Source organism: Sphaerodactylus townsendi, linkage group LG02 (genome assembly GCF_021028975.2).
Source record: "Sphaerodactylus townsendi isolate TG3544 linkage group LG02, MPM_Stown_v2.3, whole genome shotgun sequence".
NCBI lineage: Eukaryota > Metazoa > Chordata > Lepidosauria > Squamata > Sphaerodactylidae > Sphaerodactylus > Sphaerodactylus townsendi.
The window spans coordinates 80,687,689-80,711,982 of record NC_059426.1 but is presented as its reverse complement, the minus strand read 5'-3'; the positions used below and the strand labels follow the sequence as shown (position 1 = coordinate 80,711,982).

At 43.8% G+C, this 24,294-nt stretch overlaps 1 protein-coding gene across 3 annotated transcripts in view; it reads left to right on the top strand.

Moving 5' to 3' along the window:
- The first annotated feature begins 5,088 nt into the window (after nt 1-5,088).
- Nucleotides 5,089-24,294, top strand: part of IFITM10 (interferon induced transmembrane protein 10) — a 38,603-nt gene continuing 19,397 nt past the window's right edge. Inside the window, exons 1-2 of one of the 3 annotated variants that reach the window (XM_048486753.1) lie at nt 5,089-5,552; nt 6,690-7,122. In XM_048486753.1, coding sequence (XP_048342710.1) covers nt 6,910-7,122 — 213 coding nt within the window. In that variant the 5' untranslated portion in view covers nt 5,089-5,552; nt 6,690-6,909. Of the gene's footprint in view, nt 5,553-5,596; nt 5,799-5,827; nt 6,510-6,689; nt 7,123-24,294 lie in introns of those variants that run through there. The other 2 variants (XM_048486754.1, XM_048486755.1) reach the window with 2 other exon arrangements.

The following is a 24,294-nucleotide window of genomic DNA, read 5'->3' as shown; positions in this document are numbered from 1 at the left end:
ACTGAAATAAGTCTCTCTGATTATTCATAGAATGACATTCAAGAAAATCTCTATTCTGTAATGCTTTAAAAGTACAGCAGCCTTGCTCCAAATGTTAATTATGGTAGCTGTACTTTTCTTAAGTAGTGGAAAGGAAACATTAAGAGAGATTACAATAAATTTTATTCTGAACCCGAACTTTTTCCCCGAAAGTTACACACTTCTTCATTAGCTGCTTATGAACTGTTGAAATTATCTCAGATCAGGCAGAGTTTTACTGCCTGATAAAGAAATTATACTTTCGAGAAACTTTATTTTCAAAACTTTGGAAGGGTTTTGTGTCTGCGGGTGCTTCCTTTATCATTAGTTTTTTCTTGGAATGGGCAGTAGAGTGAAGTTTAAAAGCCTATACAAGGATGAGGAGATACACAAATATTCCCAGGAGCCAGAAAACAAGCATACACAACTGCTGAGAGTAGAGCACTTCAAAGAGATAAAAGATAGGGGAATCAGGATCATCCATGATGTATTTCCTTTTCCATTAGCAGCTCAGTCATGTGTAGCTTTCCCACTGCTGCTACTGTTTTATAAATGTTTAAAGAGAACAGGATTCTGTACATCTTCCCTTGTATTTTTCTCATCCTCAAAGGAACTTGGAGTAGTAGTATTCGCTTGTTTTATTCTTGCAAAATCAACATACACATTACCTCTCAGAGGAACCTACCTACATGACCTCCCTATGCTGAAAGGAATTTGAACATGGGTTTTCAGGGTATAAATACGACTTATGATTTTCAACATTCTTATCAATTGTGCTTGTTGTCCATAAAAAATAATAAAATGGGAAGTTAACTCAAGGTGGTTAAATGTATTTAAATAAGCAACTATAAAACTTCCCAAAGTACAACCCCACTGACCAACCAATATCATAACCTAGCCTTCCAAAAGAAATTTGAAGATAAAAACTCTGATAGCGCTAAAGATTTGACTTGTTTGAGAAAGTTTCCTCAAGGAGGTAGAAACTAGAGTAATGAACTTCCAATGGTATTAAAGATCTCGATCTGTATTGCAGAAGGCTTTCAAGGCCAGAACTAACTGGCTGTTGTGGGTATTCTGGGCTATGAGGCCATGTTTTGGTAGTTTTTGCACCCAACATTTCACCCGCATCTATGGTTGGTATTTTCAGAGGCATGTAATGTGTTTCTCTCCAGGGAACACTTATCGGTGACATGCCACTGAAGATGCCAGCCATAGATGTGGGCAAAATGTTAGGAGCAAAAACTACCAGACCATGACCAAGCAGCCTGGGAAACTCCTAGATCTGTTTGTAGATCCTGCTTGACTAGAGTGCTTTGCTAAAGTCATGTGAAGGGTTTTTAACTCCTGAAATACCTGTTTTAAATGTATCTAATAGCGAAGTGTGCCAATAATGAAAGCAAGCAAGTCACCAGAAGACAGGGATTTCCATATATGTGGTCGTTTCATGGAGAAAAACATGTTGTAAATTGACCAAAAAGAGAAGAAAAGCCTTAACAAGAACAGCATATTCTAGGAAACCCGGAATATTGGAAGTAGCCAAGGCAGGGAAGAGAGCAGAGAATGGTGAGAAATTGAGCCTGTTCAAGTCATTAAAGCCCTTTCCGCATGGGCCAAAGGGCGCTTCCCCACCGGCAGGAATTCTGCCAGTGGTGGGGTGGGGGCCGTTCGCACGAGAGGCTGGCGCAGGAGAGGCGGCTCCGCACAGAGCCGCCTCTTCCCCGTCCCTCTCCCACTCACCTGCGTTGCCCGTGATGCAGCCCTGCTGGCCTCCTGGGCCCGCCCACGCTGCCCTCCGACCTCCAGGGGTTGGAGGACCCCCCCCCCCACCCCCCCCCCCCCCCACCCCCCCCCCCCCCCACCCCCCCCCCCCCCCGCCCCCCCGCCCCCCCCTCCCCCCCCGCCCCCCAACGCCCCGCACCCCCACCCCCCCCCCCCCCCACCCCCCCCCCAACCCCCCACCCCCCCCCCCCCCCCCCCCCCCCCCCCCCCCCCCCCCCCCCCCCCCCCCCCCCCCCCCCCCCACCCCCCCCCCCCCCCACCCCCCCCCCCCCCCACCCCCCCCCCCCCCCACCCCCCCCCCCCCCCACCCCCCCCCCCCCCCACCCCCCCCCCCCCCCACCCCCCCCCCCCCCCACCCCCCCCCCCCCCCACCCCCCCCCCCCCCCACCCCCCCCCCCCCCCACCCCCCCCCCCCCCCACCCCCCCCCCCCCCCACCCCCAAGGGGGTACAACGTTATGGACTCCCAAAGGGAGTGCCCCATCCCCCATTGTTTCCAATGGGAGCTAATAAAAGATGGGAGCTATACTTTTGAGGGACCATAACTTTGGACCCAATGAACCAAACTTCACCAAACCTGGGTGGCATCATCAGGAGAGTCTCCTAAAGATATCCTGAAAGCTTGGTGCTTCTAGCTTAACAATTGCACCCCTGACAGCAGGCAACCCCCAATTTTCCCCAGATTCTCCTTTTAAATCCACCCCCTTTGGCAGGAATTTAAAGGGAGAATCTGAAGTTCCCAGTTTAAACATTGAAAGTGATGATGTTTCAGGGTGGGGGATAATCCACTCCAAAACAGCATCACTTTCAATGTTGTTTTAACTGGGGACCCCAGATTCTCCCTTCAAAGTGGATTTAAAAGGAGAATCTGGACTCCCTAGTTTAAACACCATTGAAAGTGATGCTGTTTGGGGATGGATTCCAGCATCACAGTGGTCACCGACGGGGGCTCCATTTTCCTTAGCTATGCCTCTGCCTGTAGGGGAGGGCACAAGGGACTGCCGGCTGGGAGCCCAGGTGGTGGGGTGGGGCGGGGCAGGGGAGTCTGCTGTCCCTGGCCTTGGAGAGCTGCGTTTATAAGCACTGAAGCCGGGGGTAGGGCTTGGGGAGGTGTGGCCATACCTCCAGGGGCATGTGAGAGCATGCTCCCCTGAACCCACCCAATAAAAAAATCTATACCTACGTCACTGGTCAGGTAAGGACACTGACTGTTCAAACAGGCCTGATTTTTTTAATGGAAACTGCTCTGGGTACTCTGATTGATCCTCAGTTGGAGACAGGCAGAGGCGTAGCTGGGCCATACTGCGCTTGGAGTGCACTCTACATTTTCCGCCCCACCCTCCCACCTTAATTCAGCCTGAAAGTGGAAGTTGGAAAAGTGTCCCCTCCCAGGCGTGCACCCGGTGCAATGCACAACCCCCCTCCTGGTATCTCCGCCTCTGGAGACAGATAGGAGGCAAGGGACAGCCCAATCTGAGGCCCCTTCCGCACACGCAAAATAATACGTTTTCAAACCACTTTCACAACTGTTTGCAAGTGGATTTTGCCATTCCGCACAGCTTCAAAGAGCACAGAAAGCAGTTTGAAAGTGCATTATTCTGCATGTGCGGAATGAGCCCAAAGCTCTTTTGAGGTGGTGTGCCGCACCACCACCTCCAAGAGGCTTTCTAGTAGTGCGAGGTAGAAGGGAAAATGGAAAAAAAGTCTGCTGTCAGAAAGCCCTCCATGGGGCTAAATGGATTTATACCACCCTTTTTGGTGAGGTAGCTCCAAGGTCCCAGGTGCATTGTTCCTGTACCTGCAGCAAAATCCAGATAGAAGCTGACTAATGTCAGCTCCACCCCCGGGAATACTCCTCAAAATGCCCCAAGCTGGGCCAGCATCCTCCTGAATGCCAACACAGCTTCCTTCAGGGTCTGGCACTACCAAAGTCTGTGGCGCCCACTCGCCTCCCAGTTTGCTCATCCTGCTGGCACATTTGCCAAATGCACAGGTGAAACAGGCAAATGCACCAGCCCAAGCCAGCTCCATTGGCCCATTCAATTGGCTGATCCACCAACTGCCCATGCTACCTGAACAAAAATCTTGGTGAATAATGTAATGTGCTCTAAATGGGTCTGCCCTTAAAGATTGTTCAGAAATATTGTTTCAAATTGCTGCCTTGCTTGCTACCATTGTGTATGGGCAGGAGGAAACGTATTAAAACTTTAATTAGTGAGTTACATGGGATGCCTGTATACTTTAAAACCACAATTGGTTTGGGCCTAAGGTACTTGAAAAAATGTCAATTGTACAAATCTTCCCACCATTTAAGGCCTGTCAGCAAGGCCTTGCTCAAGTTTTCATCTTAGGCAGATGTAAATCAGTAGGCAGCACAAAATTATGGACATTACTCAGTGGTGGGATTCAAATAATTTAACAACCGGTTCCGGTGGTGGGATTCAAAAAATTTAACAACTGACAGAACAACTGGTTCTGTCAAAGTGGTGCGAACCTGCTGAATTGCACCACTGACCACTGACATTACTCCCTCCATTTATTCCCTTGTTCCCCTTGTTTTCTACTTACCAGGAGCAAGTAAGTTGCACTTTTTTGTTGGCCATTTAGTATAGAATAGTAAGATTTATATTGAATGAAGGGCTTCAGTTTTTCTACAGTCTTTTGGATATTTTTCTAATTTAATGGTGATTTTATAGTGCTTTACTTATTTTTTATTGTTAGGTTTGTGTTATGAGATTTTTCAGCCTAGAAAGGTGGTAAAATAAATGTTACTGCTTATTCAAAAATTGGTGGGACAGGGGGCAGTGTAGAGTGCCTTCTTCTAACTCATTGGGCCTGAACCTTTGAAAACAGCCTTGTCCAAAGTACTGTTTTGGTTCAGTCTTTTAGAACATTGTCTCCCTCTCCTAATATTCTAGAATCAAGAACTCCCATTCCCAAGCCTCACATTCTGCCCCTCCCCTTTCTGAATTTTCCAGCCAGGGCAAATTTCGGATGCTTGCAGATCTGTCTCCCTCTGTGCGTCTGCACTGGCTGAATTCAATATTTATCCTATTTCTATCCATTCCCCATGACTGGAGCACAGAGCGCTCCTCGCCCCTGGGCGCTCTGCTGAGCGTCAACACTGGAATATTATCCTCCACACTTTCCCTTCACCCTCAGCTGAGGGGAGGGGGGGGTGGCTGCTACCGTTGGCCATGCAGCTTTATGATAGGGCTTGGAGGGGCGAGGGGAGTGATGTTTCTGTGAGCCTTTCCAGACTTGGCCTGCGCCGGTGACTTTTTCCTCCCCAAGTCGCCTGACCCAGAAGTGGCCTCCCTGGGTGTTGCTCAAAAACTCTTTTTCACTGGGTTCCCAGCCTAGCCTGGAGGATGTCTGCGCCCTGGCGTAGGGGGCGCCCCGCGTTTCCAGCAGGTCAAGGTGGGAGCAAGCCGAAGGGCGCGAGGGGCTTCGCAAGCCGAAGGTCGTCATGTGTGTGTGCGCGCGCGCGCTCTGGAGGCCAGAAGGGCAGCCGCCGGGGAGGGGAGGAGGGGCGCAAATGGCAACCCGAAGGGAGAGGTGCAATGGAGCCGGCCAGGCTCTCGGGAGCGCGCCGCCGAGCCTTGATCTGACTGGGATGGCCGGGGTGGGGGTGTCCGTTGACCTCTCCTTCTCCCTCTCCCCCCTCCCTTCCACCAACTCCAGTTGTTCAAGAAGAAGAGCCGAAGGCAGCGCTGTGTGAGCTGGAGATGCAGCAACTCCCCAGCTCCCTCCTCGTGTAAGTATCCTCTCCTCCTCCTGCTTTTTCTTCACCAGAAGGAGATGGATGGATGGACGGCCAGACGCGGGGCTACAGGCAGGCGCTTTCTCCTCATTGCAAAGCGGATGGGATGGGCGGGGAGAGCGAGGGAGCTTCTTACAGTCTTATCCCCCCCTCCCGGCAGCTCAACCCCCCCTCCTCCTCCCGCTCTTCTCACAGCCACCCCTGACCGCGACATTGTCCAAACGGGGAAACCGCTGACAGGTGAAAGGGGGAAGGGAAAGTCAATTGTATCAGGGATCCTGTAAAGATGGGGACTCAGCAAAATCCAGCGAGACGAGGCAGGGCTGATCTGTCGCAGCCGTGCAGCCTGTTCCAGGAACAGTCTCGCTTTAACCACCGACCCACCCAGCGCCCGCCTAGCAGCTTCGATCCCGGCGCGGGACGGAGATCCGGAGGGATCTGATGAACCGATGGACCGAGGGGATGAGCAGGGTCGCCCCGGGAGGTGGGGAGGGTCACGCCGGAACGCTTGGGAAACTCTCGCCAAGCCCAGGCGCCGCTCTCTTCTTTGGAAGTGTTGCTCTTTTTAATTGTTAATGTTCCCTTAAAAAAAAAGATGATAATACGAGGGAAGCGTTTGTGTGCAAGAGAGAGAGAGAGAGAGAGAGAGAGAGAGAGAGAGATAGTGAGACTGCGTGCGTTGTTATTGTCAGACAATACCGCAAAGGACTTTGGCAGGGATAGAGACAAGACAGTGGGGATGGGGCAGAGGAAGAGTATGCGGGGGACGTGTGCAAGCTCTTTGCTTCCTCCACTGTGTTAATGAACTCCGGGGTTGTTCTGTGGCCAGGGAGGGGAAGTCGAGCATACTGCAGGAGGGAGCTGGGACACCCAGCTGCAGGGAGACCAGGAACTGTTACACTGCTGCATACATTAACGACTGCTCAGTGTGCCGGAGAATACTCCTTTGTGGTACGTTTGTGAAAACAGTATTCTCTTTCTTCCCTTCCTGCCTGAAAATCTGCCCCCCTTCCCATTCTTCATTTTCTTACTGCCCTTTCCTTTGTCTTCCTTCCAAATCTTGCATCCCCATTCTGTTTTTCTCTCCCTCATCTTTCTCCTTCCCTGCCTACTTCCTCCCCATCTTTTCAGGCGATCATACTTTGCTGGGATATAGTTGGGTAAACTGGGGGCTGCCACCACGGAGAGACCACAGGAACCCCCCTTGGGTCCTCCGTGTCCCTTTGACGGGGCCTTTTGGACTCGAAGACCCCCATACGCACCCCAGCAGGGGTGCTTTGCTTGCATCTCCAAGACACCTCCTGTGCAACAAGGATCACCTGTCCTGTCTCCCTCTTCTGCTGTTTGCCTCATGGAGACCAAGAGCTGCAAAGGGGATAGCCTACGGCCACCTATCCAATGCAAACACTCTGTAGAGAAGAAGACGATGACTAATCCCACCACGGTGATTGAAATCTACCCAGACACCACTGAGGTGAACGATTACTATCTCTGGTCCATCTTCAACTTTGTATACCTCAATTTCTGCTGTCTGGGTTTCATAGCCTTGGCGTATTCTCTGAAAGTAAGTATTGATCTCGGCCGTGAATATTTGAGCCTGCTCAAATCTGTGTCTCCCCAGCTGAATTCATTGGAGTGATGCTGATTTATACAAGGTCTAAAATAAGGACTGTTCTTTATTCCGTGTATGTAGCTTGTGTTTGTATTAAAATGCAAATGTTATTTAATGAATCACATGTATAGGCTCATTTCTTAAATATGGTCCAAAAACACCATGAAAATGGGGATGGGGGGCTAACCTGTAGGTATTCTCATGACAAGTGGAGAGCTGTAAATAATATATAAATATTAATGAATAAGATGAAAAGCAGCAATCATTATAGATCTGATTTGGGTTTTGTTGTTATTGGAGATTTGTGATTAGCTGTTTCTGATTTCATTACCAAGATAATGGGCAGATTAATTTTATAATGATTACATGTTTAACCTGTTTGTTTGGGGGGAGTAGGAAGAGGCTGGTAGGTTGGGAAATCTTGCAGGCTGCTGCCCAGAAGAATGAGCATCGCTGTCACCATCATCATAATCACTGTCATAAGTCCTTCTTTTATCATTTGTGACGTCCTTTACAAATGGTATTGCATTTATGTCCACAGCAATGAGGTGCTATTCACTTCTTATAGATAAAGAATGGAGGCTAAGTGATTGCCATTTCCTCTGTCCACAGTGCTCATATTTCATGAAACATCTGTTTTCAGCACTCTACAAACTTTAATTCAGCTCTACAGTGTTCTTGGAAACAAAACTGTTTTCATGCTGTAAGGGCAAGAATGTTGAGGCACGGCTAAGTTTTAGATGATGAGCCAGATCTCTTAAGACTCATCAGAAGTAGGGATGTGGTTCAGCTTCTTCATGGAGAAGTCCTGAAACTGGTGCACTAGATTTTTTTTAATTAAAATTTGGTATTGTGCAACAGCTGGAGTCATGCTATTGTAGCAGCATTAACAGTGCTGTTGCCTGCAATGGAACTTCACTTACTTCTTCTAGGTGAAATAATGTTTTTGCTCTGGGAAAAGATGCTTTGAAAATTCATTTCAAGAATTCTGTGGCATGCATTGTACAAATCAAATTAGAATCAGCAGGAATTATTTCGCAAACTTGTGTTGAAATCTGAACCACAGTAAGAAACCTTTTCTTTCTGGCATCTGAGCGGTTCCCATGAGGAAAAAAAAGGAAGTCAAGGAAATCAACTGCCAATCAGAAGACCACATAATGTCTTGGGAAGGAATCTTAAGTCCAAGTGGATCCTCTGTCAGCTTCTAAACCTGCCTTTTTGAGGATCTCTCTCTGGATCTCTTGCAGCTCCTGCTGTTCTCTGCACAGACCAGTACCTTCCTCTTGGCAAGTAAGAGAAAGAGCAGGAAGAAGGAATGAAAGAAACAGCTGCTGTTCTGATGCTGTTCAGATACCCAGGCAAAGAGGAAAGCAACTCATGCTTTGCTCTCCCTTGGGCATCATAAATCACAAGGTCAGCCGTGGAGACTTTCTAGGAGAGCAAGGCTGCTGGCTAGAGTATGGAAGATCTGGGGGGTGGGGCTGGTGTTAATAGGAATAAAGAAGGTGGATTGATTTTGGATATTTTGACAAAAATGATAAATCAACTGCATGCAAGGGACTAACTATATGCTCAGGCAGTTGAGTTAGAGAAGCTGCAGCCTGTTAAAAGGCTGTAGAAATTCTTTGGCATGCTTGTTCATCAGAGAAATGGAGATCATCAGGATGGAGTGGTGATGATTTTAGCAAGAGGAGGTACTCACTGGATAGCTTCTACAGCTTGTATAACCTTTTTTTAAGGTAACGCCACTCGGCTTGCACACCAGACCTGCTGTAATTATTCCTCATAACTGCAGGGAGAATATGAGCCAGCTGGGCTCCAGGATCTCATTGCTCAGTGCAGCCAACAAGCAAATTGTGATCATCTATCAAAGAAGAAAGGATGGCTACTTTCCCCTCCTGCTCTTGTCATTTTTCCTTTTATTAGAAGTGGGGGATTAGCTCGCTGGATATAAGGAAAAAGACCCTGGGCTGTACAGAAGCCTTGAATGTATCAGGAATACAAGGGCCTAGAAGGCAGGAAAACTTACAGACATGCTTTCAAAGACAGTCTTTATAGCAAGACTAACATGCACAATTCAAAGGGGATTCAACACAGAAATAGATAAATTAATTGCATCTACGGTAATGCCAGTAACGATGAATTCTATAAGAATGCAACGGGCTGTTTCCAAGCTAGCTCAGTCTCTGGTATTACAAGCAGTTTCCAAATGCTAAGGGGTTCCTGTGACCCAAGTTCTTTTTGGTGCTTCGTGTCTTGCCTGTTATTTGCAGTCTTCACTTCCTTGGTTTCATTGCGTGTGAAACATTGTTGCTTAGCTGTTCACTTTGTTTTCCTAAAAAAGTTTTAGAACATTTGATGTGTTTAGCACATAATGTGCTGGTAGCTATGTAAGGGCAGAACAAGCCACCCATTTTATCACTGCTATCCTTTGAAGCATGGTTTGAAGCCACTTTAAGAGCTATCTTGATTGTCTTATATCTAACAAACAGACCTTTGACTCTTATCTATAAAAATCTTGTTGGTATCTGAGGTGCTGCTGGACTCAGATCCAGCTTCTGGGCCTATAACTAACGTAATGTGACCAAGAGCATTTATAGGAAGGTCATTTGGATCATCAGGCTCTTTGCTACATTTAATTTTGACCCTGCTGCTTTTGTACTGCTGCTGCCTTCCTCACAAGTTTCTTGCAAAGTGGGAAAGAAAGATAGTTCTGTGTTATATATGCACAATGCATGATGCACTGCACAGGCTGGCTTTCAGTTAATTTCTAGTACACCTTTTTTAAAAAGTCACATTTTTAGCTCTCCAAGTAATAAACATTTGAAATAGCAGCAAATCTATGTTAACCATTTTGTGCCTAAGCAGAAAAAACGGCCTGAGATTTTTGTGTCCAGGGGCAAGCTTTCCATGACTGCTATACATCCTCTCATTCCCCCTTTCCTTATTCTCTGATAGCCCTTATCAACACATGTCAAGTTCTGTGGAAACTCAAACCATGCACAATTCATTAACTAGAGACATTTCAGGCACATCTCCATAGTAGGTGTTGTTTCTTGGGAATTTGTTTGTTACATATTCATAGCCTCTGTGTTCCACAATATACCTTTGGGCAAGTCTCCCCAATTTTCAGTCCTGTCCTGAGTCTCAGGCTTCATACATAGATCTATACCCAGGCATGAAGAAAACATCAGGGTCAGCCTGGAGTTATGGGCAGCAATGCACAAATTTAGGCCTAGAGCAGTGAGAATATTCTCCAGTTCAGAGTGCCTATAGTCCGCTGCAGGTAGGCAGTAAAGTCTGGAGTCTAACAGGCAGAGAGTACTGCTTTGCTGAGCAGGCAAGGGCAGCTGGCCAGACTCCTAGCAGTTGTCTCATGCCTGGCCAATTCACAAGTATAATACTGGCCATCATTTGTGGGGACTAGTATTGTACATTGCTGTTCCTTTCTGTGCCTGAAAAGGTCATTAAGAGCTGATTATGCAGACTTTGGTTTGCATTCAACATGCTTTAGCCTACCTGACTAACCTGTAATGTAGTTTCAGATCGTGATATTCCCTGAACAGGGCAGCAGCAGGAGAAAAATAAAATATGGCCTTTGGGTCTTCAGTGTGATGTTACTTCTGGGGGAAACTAGGAAGTAACAGCCTGTTTCTCTAGGAATTCCTGAAATGTGATGGTTTTATCTAGAAAGGTATGATGTCAGTTCTGTGGTTTTCCTGCAACTGACATCAACCTAGTCATTGATGGTCAAACCCCCATGTACCTGATCCCCCCCGCATCTCCTATGGCAACCCTAGGCCTACCTAGTAGGAACAAGATGGCATTCTCAGTCAGTAGATGGTGTTGGATTAAGAGGTATCTATAGTTTATCTAATATAAACACCTATGCAAATACGTGACATCAGAGCACTTTCAGTTGTTGTGGGTAGACCTCCAGTCTGACACATCATCAAGCCATTGTCTCAAACAGCTTACAAGGAAAATGAGAAAAGGACAGAAGCAGACAAACAATAGGTAGCTGAAGTGAGCACAAGGGTATGCATTGGAGATGTTGCTATATAACAAGGGTTCTAATATTGGGGTGCTGTGTGGTTTCTGGGCTGTATGGCCGTGTTGCAGCATTCTCTCCTGATGTTTTGCCTGCATCTGTTCTAATATTGTTAGCACAAGGAGTGGGATGAGAAAGGGGCCTGCTACATTTATGCTGTCTTATGAGTTGATTTATCATTTGATTGTGAATGAATGTATTTACAAGTATTTGGTTGATATTGATTATATATACAAATAAGAACACACAAAACCTCAGTGTAATTTAATACTTTAGTTTGGAATTCTGATGTAGATGTTCTTGCTTGATGGTATAACTTGGCAAAGGTGTTTATTTGTTGAACAAAAGACTGTGATTGTTTACCGTTGACATTTATATAGGTTGGAATTTTTGAATCATTCATATATAAACATTGGTAAAGGAAATATATGAATGGTGTTTTGCACATAAGTAGTTATAGCCGCTGGTACTGAGTAGTTTGTTGTATCACCTATTAGTGCACCTACCTCAGATGAGCTGGTGAAGGCTGTAGTACAATTTGCACAGTGGTGAATCACTTGGGCAACTTGTGTGGTTATAACTGCCTAGTCTGAGTGAATAATGTCATAATGAGTTACCTAGTGACACCTTCCTAGCCAAACTTGTGCAAACTGTACAGTAGCGAGTTGCTCAGGTGAGTTATCTGCTGGTTGTTACCAAGATCAGTTTGTTTCATGACAGCAGGTTGTTTGGTGGCCACTGCCAGGCCTGGCCAAATTGTAGGGCAGTTAGTTGCCTAGTTGAGTTGTTCCTCTGTGAGTTACTTGGTAGCTTCTTCTGTCACCAGAGGCAGTGAGTTGCCTAGTTCAATCACATAATGGCAACTGTTGAGTCTGGCTGAACTGCACACATTGTGTGGTACCAGGTTGTTTGGTGGCTACCACAGACCTGCCCTGGCATGTCTTCCCTCTATTAGAGGAAGTGACAGGGGAGGTGCAGGGGGCTTTCCAGGGCTGTTTTAGCCTGCTCCCCCTGCCATTGATTTACAGAAACCAAGTTTTGGAATAGTATCACTGTGGTTGCCAGTCAATTCCCATAGAGATCTCACAATGTAATTTTGCAACAGCTCAGTGCACATTCATTTCATAAAGCTACAGATGTTGTTTCTATTATTTGGCTGGGGTGGGGGGGGGTTACTCTAATTTATTCAAAAAAGGATTTCAGATTTTTCTACAAACCTGGAGTTACTTTCAAGTTTGTAGAGAAATTCCCACTGTTTGATCCTGGCTCCATTGGGTAGGTTTTTAAATCTGGGACTATCTTTACCTATTATTTTGTGAGTTTTTAAAATCCTGATTTTGAATAAAATGGGAATGTTATGAATCAGTGCGTGCCCCAGGACAAATGGTAAGAGAAAGTGTAATAGAGAGAAACATTAATGTTTCCATCTCCCTACCATTGCAATTTCGAAAATCTCCCATTGTCCAAAAACAAAAAACCCCAGGAAGATTATCTCCACTGCTTTCATAGAAGTGATCATAGAAAGCGTTCACCATCTTGTTTCTGCTCATCTTGACTATGAACTATAGGTAATAAAGGGTCCTACTGTCCATTTTATTTTGAGAAGAATTGTCACAAGAGAGAAGCTGAGGCAGCGGGGTGGGGAAGGGCTGGGCATGGGGGGGGGGGTGTTCTCGGGTTCCATGCTGATACTGTAAATAGTTTCCAGAGATAAACCTTGAATGGTACTCTGCCACAAATGTAGCTCTGGGTAGGGTTAGGCAGTACAACCTGCCTGCTGAGTTGGCACTGAAAAGAAGTTTAAATAGGCTTGCCAACACCAGGGGATGGCTGGAGATATCCTGCTATTGCAACTGATCTCCAGATGACAGATATCAATTCACCCAGAGAAAACAGTCACTTTGGAAGGTGGACTCTGGCATAATACTTCCTTGAATTCCCTCTCCAAACCTCATCCTCCTCAGGATCCACCTCCATAATCTCCCAGTATTTCCTAACCCGGAGCTGGCAACCCAAATTGTAAAGAAAGAAGGCAGTTGGTGAAGTGGTTCTAGAAAGAGGATTTTTTTTAAAAAAAGAGTAGAATTTTGTAGAGAAGGACTATTATTACATAAATCCAAATTATAGTATAAAAGAAGGGAGGTGGAGACTGCTTAATTTCTGTACTGAAAGATTTTGTGGCTCAGGCATGTGAAAGCTTCATGCAGCTAAGCCTGTTTGAGATCCAACCTTGTAAAGAACTACATACAATAAAGCAGTGATTAGCTCATTGGTGGCAGCATTTTTTCCATTGTGATGATGCTTCTTCACAGACCTGCTATCTCCATTGCTCCCAATGGGTATGTGGGAGAACCTGGGGGACTGATGGTCTGGAGTCTCATCCTACAGGGAAGAGGGGCAACTGCCCAAGGATCTGGCTATCTTAAGCTGAGGCTTAAGGAGCAGACCCCTCAGCCAAGAGTCCAAGGTTTCTGGGTCCAATCTGGTGATACTGGACCAGGCATCACCTGAAACTACAATTGCCAATTCTGGATTGGGAAATTCCTGGAGTTTTGGATGTGAAACCTGGGGAGGGCTTGGTTTGGGGATCAGAGAAACCTCATCAGGGTATAATGCCCTAGAACCCACCTTCCAAAGTAGACATTTGCTCCAGGCCCCACATGGAAGGATGGCACCCCTAGCTGAGCCCCTGGATCTTCCCCCAGGGAAGTACCTAGATCTTTCAAAAGTTTGTTCCAGAACCTGTTTCTGGCCCACTTCACCACTATTCCAAGAATCACTGTGGGGGAGGGGCACTTTGCAAGATGGAACAGCCAACTTAACCTTAGTGAGATGTGTGTTGGATAAACTATTGTATTCTTTGAAGGTGATGTGACATTTGGGACTCTTGAGTCGTGAAGAATGATGTATTAATATATATATAAACAAGCATTAAATGAATTTAAAATCTAATCCAGCCATCTCTGGAACATGCTCTATACCACCAAGATTTCAGCTTACTGCTGTAGTAAGGTAAATTTTCTGTATAAAAACAGTTGTCATGTTCAGTAAATGAATTGTGCTGAGAATAATCATATCATAGTTTTGGAAGAGCTGTAAGAGAACTGGAGGGGAAATACTATCATGTTACCACTACCTCTCTTCACATTCAATATATTATTATTTCTTAGTACACAGAGAAACAGAAAGATGGACCCCACAGTGTTTGAGAAATTACCAATAAATTACCAAAATAAAATGAAGTCAAGCTTTCCCTACCAAGAAATATGGTACATTATTATAAATTGAAAACAGGTGTACAAGAAATGAGATAAAATTGAAAATAGATATACAGGAAATACAATATAAGGTATTCTGGGTACATTAAAATAAAAGAGAATGTCTTTGTATCAATGGCATTTTATACCTATGAAGCATAGTAAAATATATCAGATAACTCAGATTTGTGTAGAAGTGATAATTTGAAATAGAATTATATGTATATATGACAGATCTGTAGGGGTACTAAAACTTACTGGAACAAGATTATGAAAATAACTCCATGTAATAATAGTATTAAGACTATTTAGAAGTAATGATAAAATAAAAATGGACCTGGGATCCTAACAGCTATTTTAACACAACTAGTCCCCCTGCTGCTTTTTCTCCCTGTTACTATACACCAACTACTTGTAATGTCCCCTTCAGTTTCAGATGAAATCAACTAAGGTTGTCAACCTCCAGGTGTGGCCTGAAGTTCTCCTGGGATTGCAACTGATCTCCAGATTACAGAAATCAGTTCCCCTGAAGAAAAGGGCAACTTTGGAGAGTGGACTCTGAAGCATCACAGTTCTGCTGAGTTCCCCCCCCCCCTCCCAACTCCCCCCGCCCCGCCCACCCCGGTCAGGCTCTGCCTCCAAATCTCCAGGAATTTCCCAGCGTGGAGTTAGCAATTCTATGGAGGGCTGCTGTTCAGGAAACACACCCCCAAACTCCTTAGACACATACATTAATCTTACGATTCTGTTTGTATCCAGTCCTGTGAATTTTTCTTCACTTACTACTTAGTGGAGCAAACATTGTCAAGCAACAGAGCTGTTTGGAATTATATTCTGAAGACTTTTTTATGATTTTAAAAAGAATGTAATCATGTTTCAGTTAATTTTTCATTTGTACAAGAGACGGATATTTGCAATGGGCATGATATTGTTTCTTTAGTACATTTTCATCTTGCCCTTTCTCCAAGGAGCTCAGAGCGGCTTATACAGTTCTCTATTCTTCCATTTGCTCCTGAGAACAATGTTGTGAAGAATAGTTTAGGTTCGAATCCAGGAGCATCTTAGAGACCAACAGAAGTTTCAGGGTATATGCTTTCAAGAGTCAAAGCTCCCTTTGGCAGACATGGGTAGAATTAGAGTTACCAGCTCCAGGTGGTGGGTGGAAATTTTCTAGTATTACAACTGATCTCCAGGCGAATGTCCACTTTTGAAGGTGGACTATATGGCATTATGCTCCATTGAAGTCCTTCTGCTTCCCAAACTGTGCCCTCTTCAGGCTCCCAGAATCTCCCAAGTATTTCGCAACCTGGAGATGATAACCCTAGGACATAGAGATCTCTGAGGGATGTTCAAAAGAATGCTTCTAACGGATGCTAATGTATGATGTGTATTGTAATCGGCTTGATTAGCGCAGAGGAGAAATATTTAGGGGCAGAAAATTAATGCCTGTATTGAGATTGAAAATGATTCCATGGAAAAGACCATAATGCTAGTAAACACTGAAGACAATAGGAAAAACAGAAGACCTGCTATGTGGTAGATTAATGCAATAAAGGAAGTCAAGACCCCAGAGGCATAGCTACCATCGGGACATCCAGGGACAAATGTCCCGGGCGCCCACCATTGGGGCGCAGAAAAATTGGGGCTCATTTCTAAATTTTTTGGTATTATTTGTGTTTTTCCGTTGTCGGCCAGCAGGAAAACCCCCAACAACCAACATTGAAAGTGATGCTATTTGGGGCGGGGGAATCTAACCAGAAACAACATCACTTTCAATGTTGTTTAAACTAGGGAGCCCAGATTCTCCCTTTCAGATGGATTTAAAAATAGAATCTGGGCTCTCTAGGAGAATCTAAGCTCTCTAGTCTAAACAACATTGAAAGTGATGCTGTTTCGGGGTCTATTCCCCACCCCCTCCAACAGCATCACTTTTAATGTTGTTTAAACTAGGGGGCCCAGAGTCTCCCTTTAAAGTATATTTAAAAGGAGAATCTGGGCTCTCTAGTTTAAACAACATTAAAAGTGATGCTGTTTCGGGGTGGATTCCACCCTCCCTTCGAAAAATAGCATCACTTTCAATGTTATTTAAACTAGGGAGCCCTGGGTGTGTTCAGATTTGTTTGTTGGGGCATGTTCTACAATGTGATGGTGACTTTGAGATGTCTTTGGTGCAAAAAGCATTGTTTGGTCGTGGTGGGAGAGGGTGGCTGCCCATATGGGGGCCCCCCCCCCAAAACTCAGATTTTGTCCCAGGCTCCATTTTCCCTAGCTACACCTCTGCTAGAGCATATGTGCTCCTGCCAGCCCACCTTCCTCAGGGGCCTGCTGCATTGCATCATGCTTTCATTAATTAATGCTTTCATGACATTGTAAAGAGCAGCCTCAAGTATATTGCAGATTATCTAGTGACAGTGGAAATGCATGAATCACTACCCAGACTGCATCCAACATAAAGACTTTCAGTCTTCTTTAAAGGTAGATGTAAAAAACATGCTTGCCCTCTAATGTAGTGTACAATTCCATACTCAGCTGTGGGTCCAGAAGCATCCTAAAGCTGTAACCAAGTGGCAATAAAGAATTTCCATCACAGACTCAGCTGCTTCCCCCAAAGCTTGTCTGTTTCCATACCAGTAGAAGATTATCTATTTTTTAAATAACTTTTTTTCTTAATTCTTGGGTCAACCTCCAGAATTGAAAAGACAATATACATCTCCCAAATTATTATAGACCATCCTCAGATTGGTTCACGTTTATATATTCATCTTTGTACTATGCATTCAAATGTTGACTTGCTTGTGTGAATCTACTACAAAAACTGATCACTACAGGGGGAGCTTTTCATACCTTTTGATGTCAATTTCAATACAAACTTTTCTGTGGACACAGTTTGGCTGGGAGTCATCAGAAGACGAGGAATCAAATAATGAGAAGTTAAAGTTGCAGTCCCAAATCCACTTAAAAGGGATTCAGTCCTATATAACTCAGTGATAATTATTTCTGATTATAGATGCTTAAAATTGCAATGTAAGTATATGCATGAATCAGTGCCTGTTTTTTGAAAACAGCATGGTTGTCGTCATTCAGAAATAGTTTACTCCAGGCAGTGCACAGACCAACAATAGTTGTACAAGCAATAGTTGAGGCTGTCTCTTTAAAAACACTGTTCTGTGTTAAAACAAGTACTGATATTGTAGCTCAGAGGCAGCCAACATGCTGAAAGCTGTATAGAATCTCTGAGAATTTGGTCTGAACATGAAATAATTTAAAAACGTAAAAATATAGAAGTTAAACACTATGAAATAGCTCAGTATTCGAAACAATATTTCTAGGGGGGCTGTGCTTCAGTGGTAGAGTATCTGCTTTGTGTTCAGAAGTTCCCAGGCTCAATCTTTGGCATCTCTAGTTAAAATAAACAGGTGATGTGAAAGATTTCTGCCTGAGACCATGGAGAGTGCTGCTAGACTGACAATATTAAACATGATAGAACAGAGGCCTGTTTCAGTATAAAACAACTCCATGGTGATCAGATGGACTACACTGTGGGTAAGTTTGATAATACTGGGAGATAATACTGCATCAGTCTATGAATTCAAGCTTAAGAAGCCCCTGACCAGCCAGTTGAGCAATTCAGGGACAGGATTATCATCTTAGACTTCCTCCTTGGATATTAAAAAGCTCTTTCAGGGCATAGGTGAGCTATGCAGCTCTGCCTTTTGCCAGTCCATAACAAGAGGTTTAATATAAAACAAAATAAACCTAATGTTGGGGAGAAGGCTTCAGTAAAAGTTTATCCCTGGCATATTAGTTACTTACAGTGAAATTCTGAGGTGGGGGGGGAGAGACTGCTGGTGCCAGTGCAAATGCCACTTACACTGGCGCAAAGACACTTATGCTAACACTACAGAATTGCATGCACTACAGAGTTGCATGGCAGCATGACACTCGAGCACCATTGCAGCTGCAGCTCCAGTGATCATAGGAGCCTACTCCAGCACTGAAGGGGGTGCTCCTGAGGTGGAGCTGGCTTTAGTCAGCTTCTTGTGCCCTTTCAACTTGGAAACTACTCAGTACCAGCAGCTATAACTACTTATGTGCAACTTGGGAACCTTTCAACATGGTTCTTAGGAGGTGGCATACTGCAGCTACTCCCCCCTTCCTTTGTGGTTCTCACCACCCTACATAATTGGGTATCATCCACAAACTTGGCCACCATGCTACCCACCCCTGCTTCCAGGTCATTTATAAATAGGTTTAAGAGCACTGGTCCCAAAACGGATCCTTGGGGGACACCACTCCCTACATCTCTCCATTGTGAGAACTTCCCATTTACATCTACCCTTTGCTTCCTGTTTCTCAACCAGTTTTTAATCCATAGGAGGACTTCCCCTCTTATTCCTTCATTGCTGAGTTTTCTCAGTAGTCTCTGGTGAGGAACTTTGTCAAAAGCCTTTTGGAAATCCAAGTAGACAGTGTCCACTGGTTTCCCCTTATCCACATGCCTGTTTACACCCTCAAAGAACTCTAGTAAGTTTGTAAGGTAGGACTTGCCTCTGCAAAAGCCATGCTGACTCTTCCTCAGCAGATCTTGCTTTTCTACATGTTTTATAATTTTAACTTTAATTATAGATTCTACTAATTTACCAGGAACAGATGTCAAACTGACTGGCCTGTAATTTCCTGGGTCCCCCCTAGATCCTTTTAAAAAGATTGGTGTGACATTGGCCATCTTCCAGTCTTCAGGGATGGAGACAGATTTCAGGGATAAGTTGCATATTAAAGTGAGAAGCTCAGCAATTTCATGCTTGAGCACTTTAAGAACTCTTGAGTGAATGAAATCTGGGCCAGGGGATTTGGTAGCATTTAGTTTATCAATGGCTGCCAAACTTCTTCCTTGTCTACCACTATCTTTGCTAGTTCCTCAGATTTGCCTCCTAAGAAGCTTGGTTCAGGTGCAGGAATTGTCCTCACCTCCTCTTGGGTGAAAACAGATGCAAAGAATTCATTCAGCTTCTCTGCAATCTCCCTGTCATCCTTTTGCACTCCTTTTGTTCCTTTGTCATCCAACGGGTCCACTGCTTCCCTAGCTGGCTTCCTACTTTTTCTGTACTTGAAGAACTGTTTGTTGCTGGTCTTGATGTTCACAGCCATGTGTTCCTCATAATCCTTTTTTGCCTCCCTTACAGCTAATTTGCTTCTCTTTTGCCACCATTTGTGTTCCTTCTCGTATTCTTCATCAGTCAAGCTGGACTGCCATTTTCTAAAAAACATCTTTTTTCTGATAGTTTTCTTAACCTCCCTTGTTATCCATGGTGGTTTACTTTTGGACTGGGTGCTGCCTTTCCTAATCTACAGAACACATTCCAACTGAGCTTTTATTTCTGTGTTTTTAAATAACCTACAAGCATCTTGGGCAGTTTTGATTCTCTTGATTTTCCCTTTCAGCTTCCTGCATACTATCCTCCTCATCTTTGAGAAATTTCCCCTTCAGAAGGCGAATAAAACTACATTAGTAGTTGTCACTTGCTCGCATGCAGAGATACTGAATCTGACAGCATTGTGGTCACTGTTCCCTATTGGCTCAACAACACTGATTTCCCATACCAGGTCCTGGGTCCCGCATAGAATTAGATCTAGGATCACTTCTCCCCTGGTTGGTTCCACAACCATCTGCTCTAAGCCACAGTCATTTAGCATATCCAGGAATGCTCTCTCCTTACTATGACCTGAACTTGCAATTGTTCAGCCTTGCAATTCAAAGGCTCACAGCACCTGCCTCTCAACAGCCACAGTAAAAGGCAGGGCCAGCAATCAACCCCAGGCAAGCAGACTTTTTTCACTCAGGCTCATTCCGCACACGCAAAATAATGCACTTTCAAGCTGCTTTCACAACTGTTTTTGCCATTCCGCACAGCTTCAAAGAGCCCTGAAAGCAGCTTGAAAGTGCATTATTCTGCGTGTGCGGAATGAGCCTCAGCAACAAACTGGCCAGTAGCTCTGTCCTCAGCAATGTTTCCCAACCCAAGATACTGTTTATCTCTTTCTTTCAGTCCCTCAACTGCAGTCCAAAGCAGTCCAGTCCAGCAACAGTTCCATTACATGATGCTGCTAATTGTTTATTTTAGCTCTCAGTGAATGTGTTATGCCCCTACTGAAGATCTACATAATTGCCATTGTATGGATCAGAAACTAGTTTTGCCCAGGGTAATTTGGATATCAATTCAAGGTTCACCCAGGAGGAGGTTGTTTTCACCTGCAATGTGTGGTATGCATTAATTGTATGAGTCATATGGAGCTATTTGCATTGTATGCACTTTTCTCTATGCGGCAATTTTGATTGCATTGTGGTGGATATCGTAATGGGTTGTGCAATGGTTTGGATTACACAGTCTGATATTCAGAAAATTGCTGAAAGGATGATCCGGCCTTTATCCAGGGAACAAACATAGGTGCCTTTTATGCTGTCATTGCATATCTAAACCAGCCTTTGGATTCTAGTATTCTGTGTTGATGCCCTGTAAACTGAAGAGACAAGTCTAGGACTGATTGATTAGAGTCATCTGTAAAGAACAGAACCAGGAGTGCTGCATTTAGTGGTAACAGTTAATGTGTGTACATAGGTCTCATGGCTTTATAATTGGAAATATTGTTGATGTCATTCTGGCCCTCAACCATGACAGTATTAGTGAGGATCAGCGTAAAACAGAAAACCACATACAACTTATACTAAAAGCCGCTCACAGAAAAAAAGCTGTCTATCTTTGAATGAATAAAAGAAAATCCTTTAGTGTATTTTGTTATCAACTTAATAATGCACTGTAGTCCTGCACAATCAAGAATATATACGTAAACAGAAAATTGTATATGAAGGTACACTCATCAACTGCCCAGTGAGCTAACTGAAATCCGGATAAAACCAGTCTCATAAATACTTCCAAAGGTCAGTAGTACGTACAAACAAAAACAATGGGAGAAAACAATTACCATGAAAATACAGTAAAAATACAAGGGCTGTTGTGCAACTCATTAAAAAATCCCCTAACAATAGTGTTCATTTATGTATAGAAACCTTAATGGTAATTTGAAGGTCTGAAAATCTTTAAGGCTGTTCCAAGGAAAAACAGATTTAACTCACTGGAACCTGTAGCATGAAATAAATGAAAACGATATAAACAGATACAAATGAAATTATATAAAATCAAGGCTACTACCAACCCGGACAGTGGTCTATGCTGAAGCTTCCGGTGCTGCAAATGTCCCTGGCAAGCTAAGAGCTTTAAAGCTTATAAAGGGCATTCAGAACCACAAAAGAGAAGCCCCTATGGTGGAACGCTGCATCTTGAAAGAACATCCTCCAGAGCACTTCAGCATTCTGATGACAATTAACGTGGGCAGTACTTACATGAATGGTCAACAGCAGTTTCAGATAATGGAAAATGTCTTCATCTTTCGCCTCGATACCTTAGAGCCAGAGGCTTGAACCAGAGTTTGGTCTCCTGTGTATATCTCCAATTAGTCACACCTGGGACATTGTGACCTTGTGTACCTAGCCTCCCTTTACAAGCTTTAATATTCTTAGCTTGCTAAGGACGTTTGCAGCACCCAGCGCTTCAGCATAGACTGAGTTGGTAATCATCTTGATTTTATCTAATTTCATTTGTATCTGTTTATATTACATTATGGTTTGCATTTATTTCATGTTATTTTACAGGTGCCAATGAGTTAAGTGTTTTGCCTCAGAATAGCCTTAAAGATTTTCAGACCTTCTAATTCCCATTAAGGTTTCTATACATAAACAAGCTTATTGTAAGGAGATTTTTAAAATGAGTGACACAATGGTCCTTGTTATTTTCATGGTATTTGTTTTCTCTCATTGTTTTTGTTTGTTGGTACCACTGGCTTTGGAAGTATTTACAAGAGTGGTTTTATCCAGATTCCAGTTAGCTCAATGGGAGTTTAGCTGATAAGTGTAGCTTCATACACAATTTTATATACTTCATATACAATATATATACTTTTTATATACCTCATATACAATATATATACTTGATTGTGCAGCACTACAGTACATTATTGAGTTGATAACAAAATACACTAGAGAATCTTCTTTCATTATTATTTATTCATTCAAACATACAGCTTTTTGTTGCAAGCCACTTTCAGTGTAAGTTGTATATTGTATTCTGGCCCTCAAGACATCACCAGTTCTTCAGACGGAATCTGTGAGTTATCACTTCACAAGTTGTGTTGTCAGAAGAAAATCCATCTACCTATTTCTTTCCTGTGCTTTTCCTCTTATTCACCAGTCTGATTCTTGGGCATGCAAACTTGTCACACAGTGTACTATGTCTCCTGTGCTGTAAGCAGTGTATACATATTTGAAATGCAGCATGAAAAGGATGCTGTTAGATTGGGAAAGTTTTATACTGAGACTCAGTTTCATAGTTCTCACCTGTCCATGTTATCTATACAAAAGGTTTACAGAGCTTCACTCTTGAAAACACTTTGGGTGTGGGCAAAATTTGCCCTCCTCCTCTGACATTAGGGTGGTAGTCTTTACCTCAGGAATGATCCCTGGCTTTTCCAGTACCATTCTGACTTTAGCCTGTGATTAATATTTGGATTTTACAAACAGTGAAAGGATGAAACCGAATTGAGGAGCTGTGATCTTGGATAAGTGATTAATATGTAAGCAAGCACTCTGTTTACATAGAGTCCAGCAGTGGAGGAATCCATTATTGGCTGAGATTTCAAAGTCCAACTGTACTGTATATGAGAGTTTCCCATCCAGTCCATTTTGTACTCAGCAGGCAAACACACATTGGTGTCTCACATTTTCACAAAAGGCTACACTTCCACAGTGGAGGTATTGCATTTTGCCATCATTCAGATTGCAGCGTTTGTTGCTGGAAAATATTTTTATATCATCCAGAGAATGCTGCTATGGTTTGTGTAAGAAATGCTAGTGATAAAAAAAAATATTTGTTATATGAACAGAACTCTTCTTTCTCTACTCACACCTTTTTAATGAACATGTTACATTAAGAATCCAAATAATGTTTTAAATAATCCCCATACTTTCTCCCATAAAGCTCCAGGATGGGAGCACTGATTTATTTGGACAAGATACAACACTACTCACCTGTGACAAAAATACTTGTGCGGTGATGGCACAGAGACTAAATTGCACCTGGGGTATGCTTGGATAGAGCATGATGAACATTCCTCCTTATAAATAGAACTATGCATTCAGAATGAACCTTTACAATATTGCATAAAGCTCAGGGGTCTAATCAATGTGGAACATTGACCCTATGGGTGCCATTTTGGATAGCTCAGGAAATGGAATAGCCAGTAGAAAGCTGATCAAGAGCAGCACCTTAGCATGTGAACCTAAGATTTTCTACAAACCATCACCATTAATTTTTAAAAAGTATAATTACATAGAGAAAATTCCACCCATTATCTATAAGGCAAACTTCTGGACACAACTTACCTCATAGAAGCTGCCTGGGGAAACAATTTATTTTAAAACACCCCTCCGTTAGTTAGTTTTCGTATGCCTCAGACAAGGAGTGACCATGTCCTACGTAATCTTTTCTGCACTTTTGAGGAGGAAAGGACTGACTTGAGCAACATGTGGCACAAATCTAAACATGCTTGCTTAGGAGTAGGTCCCATTGAGTTCAGTGAAATACTCCCTGATGAATTCTTGCTTTAAAATATAGTACTAATAAAAAGAAGTCTTTGCAGCTTCCTCCCAGTGAAACAAAGAAGACTGCATCTCTTGGACCTGCGGGTGGTTAGCTGACAAGCAGC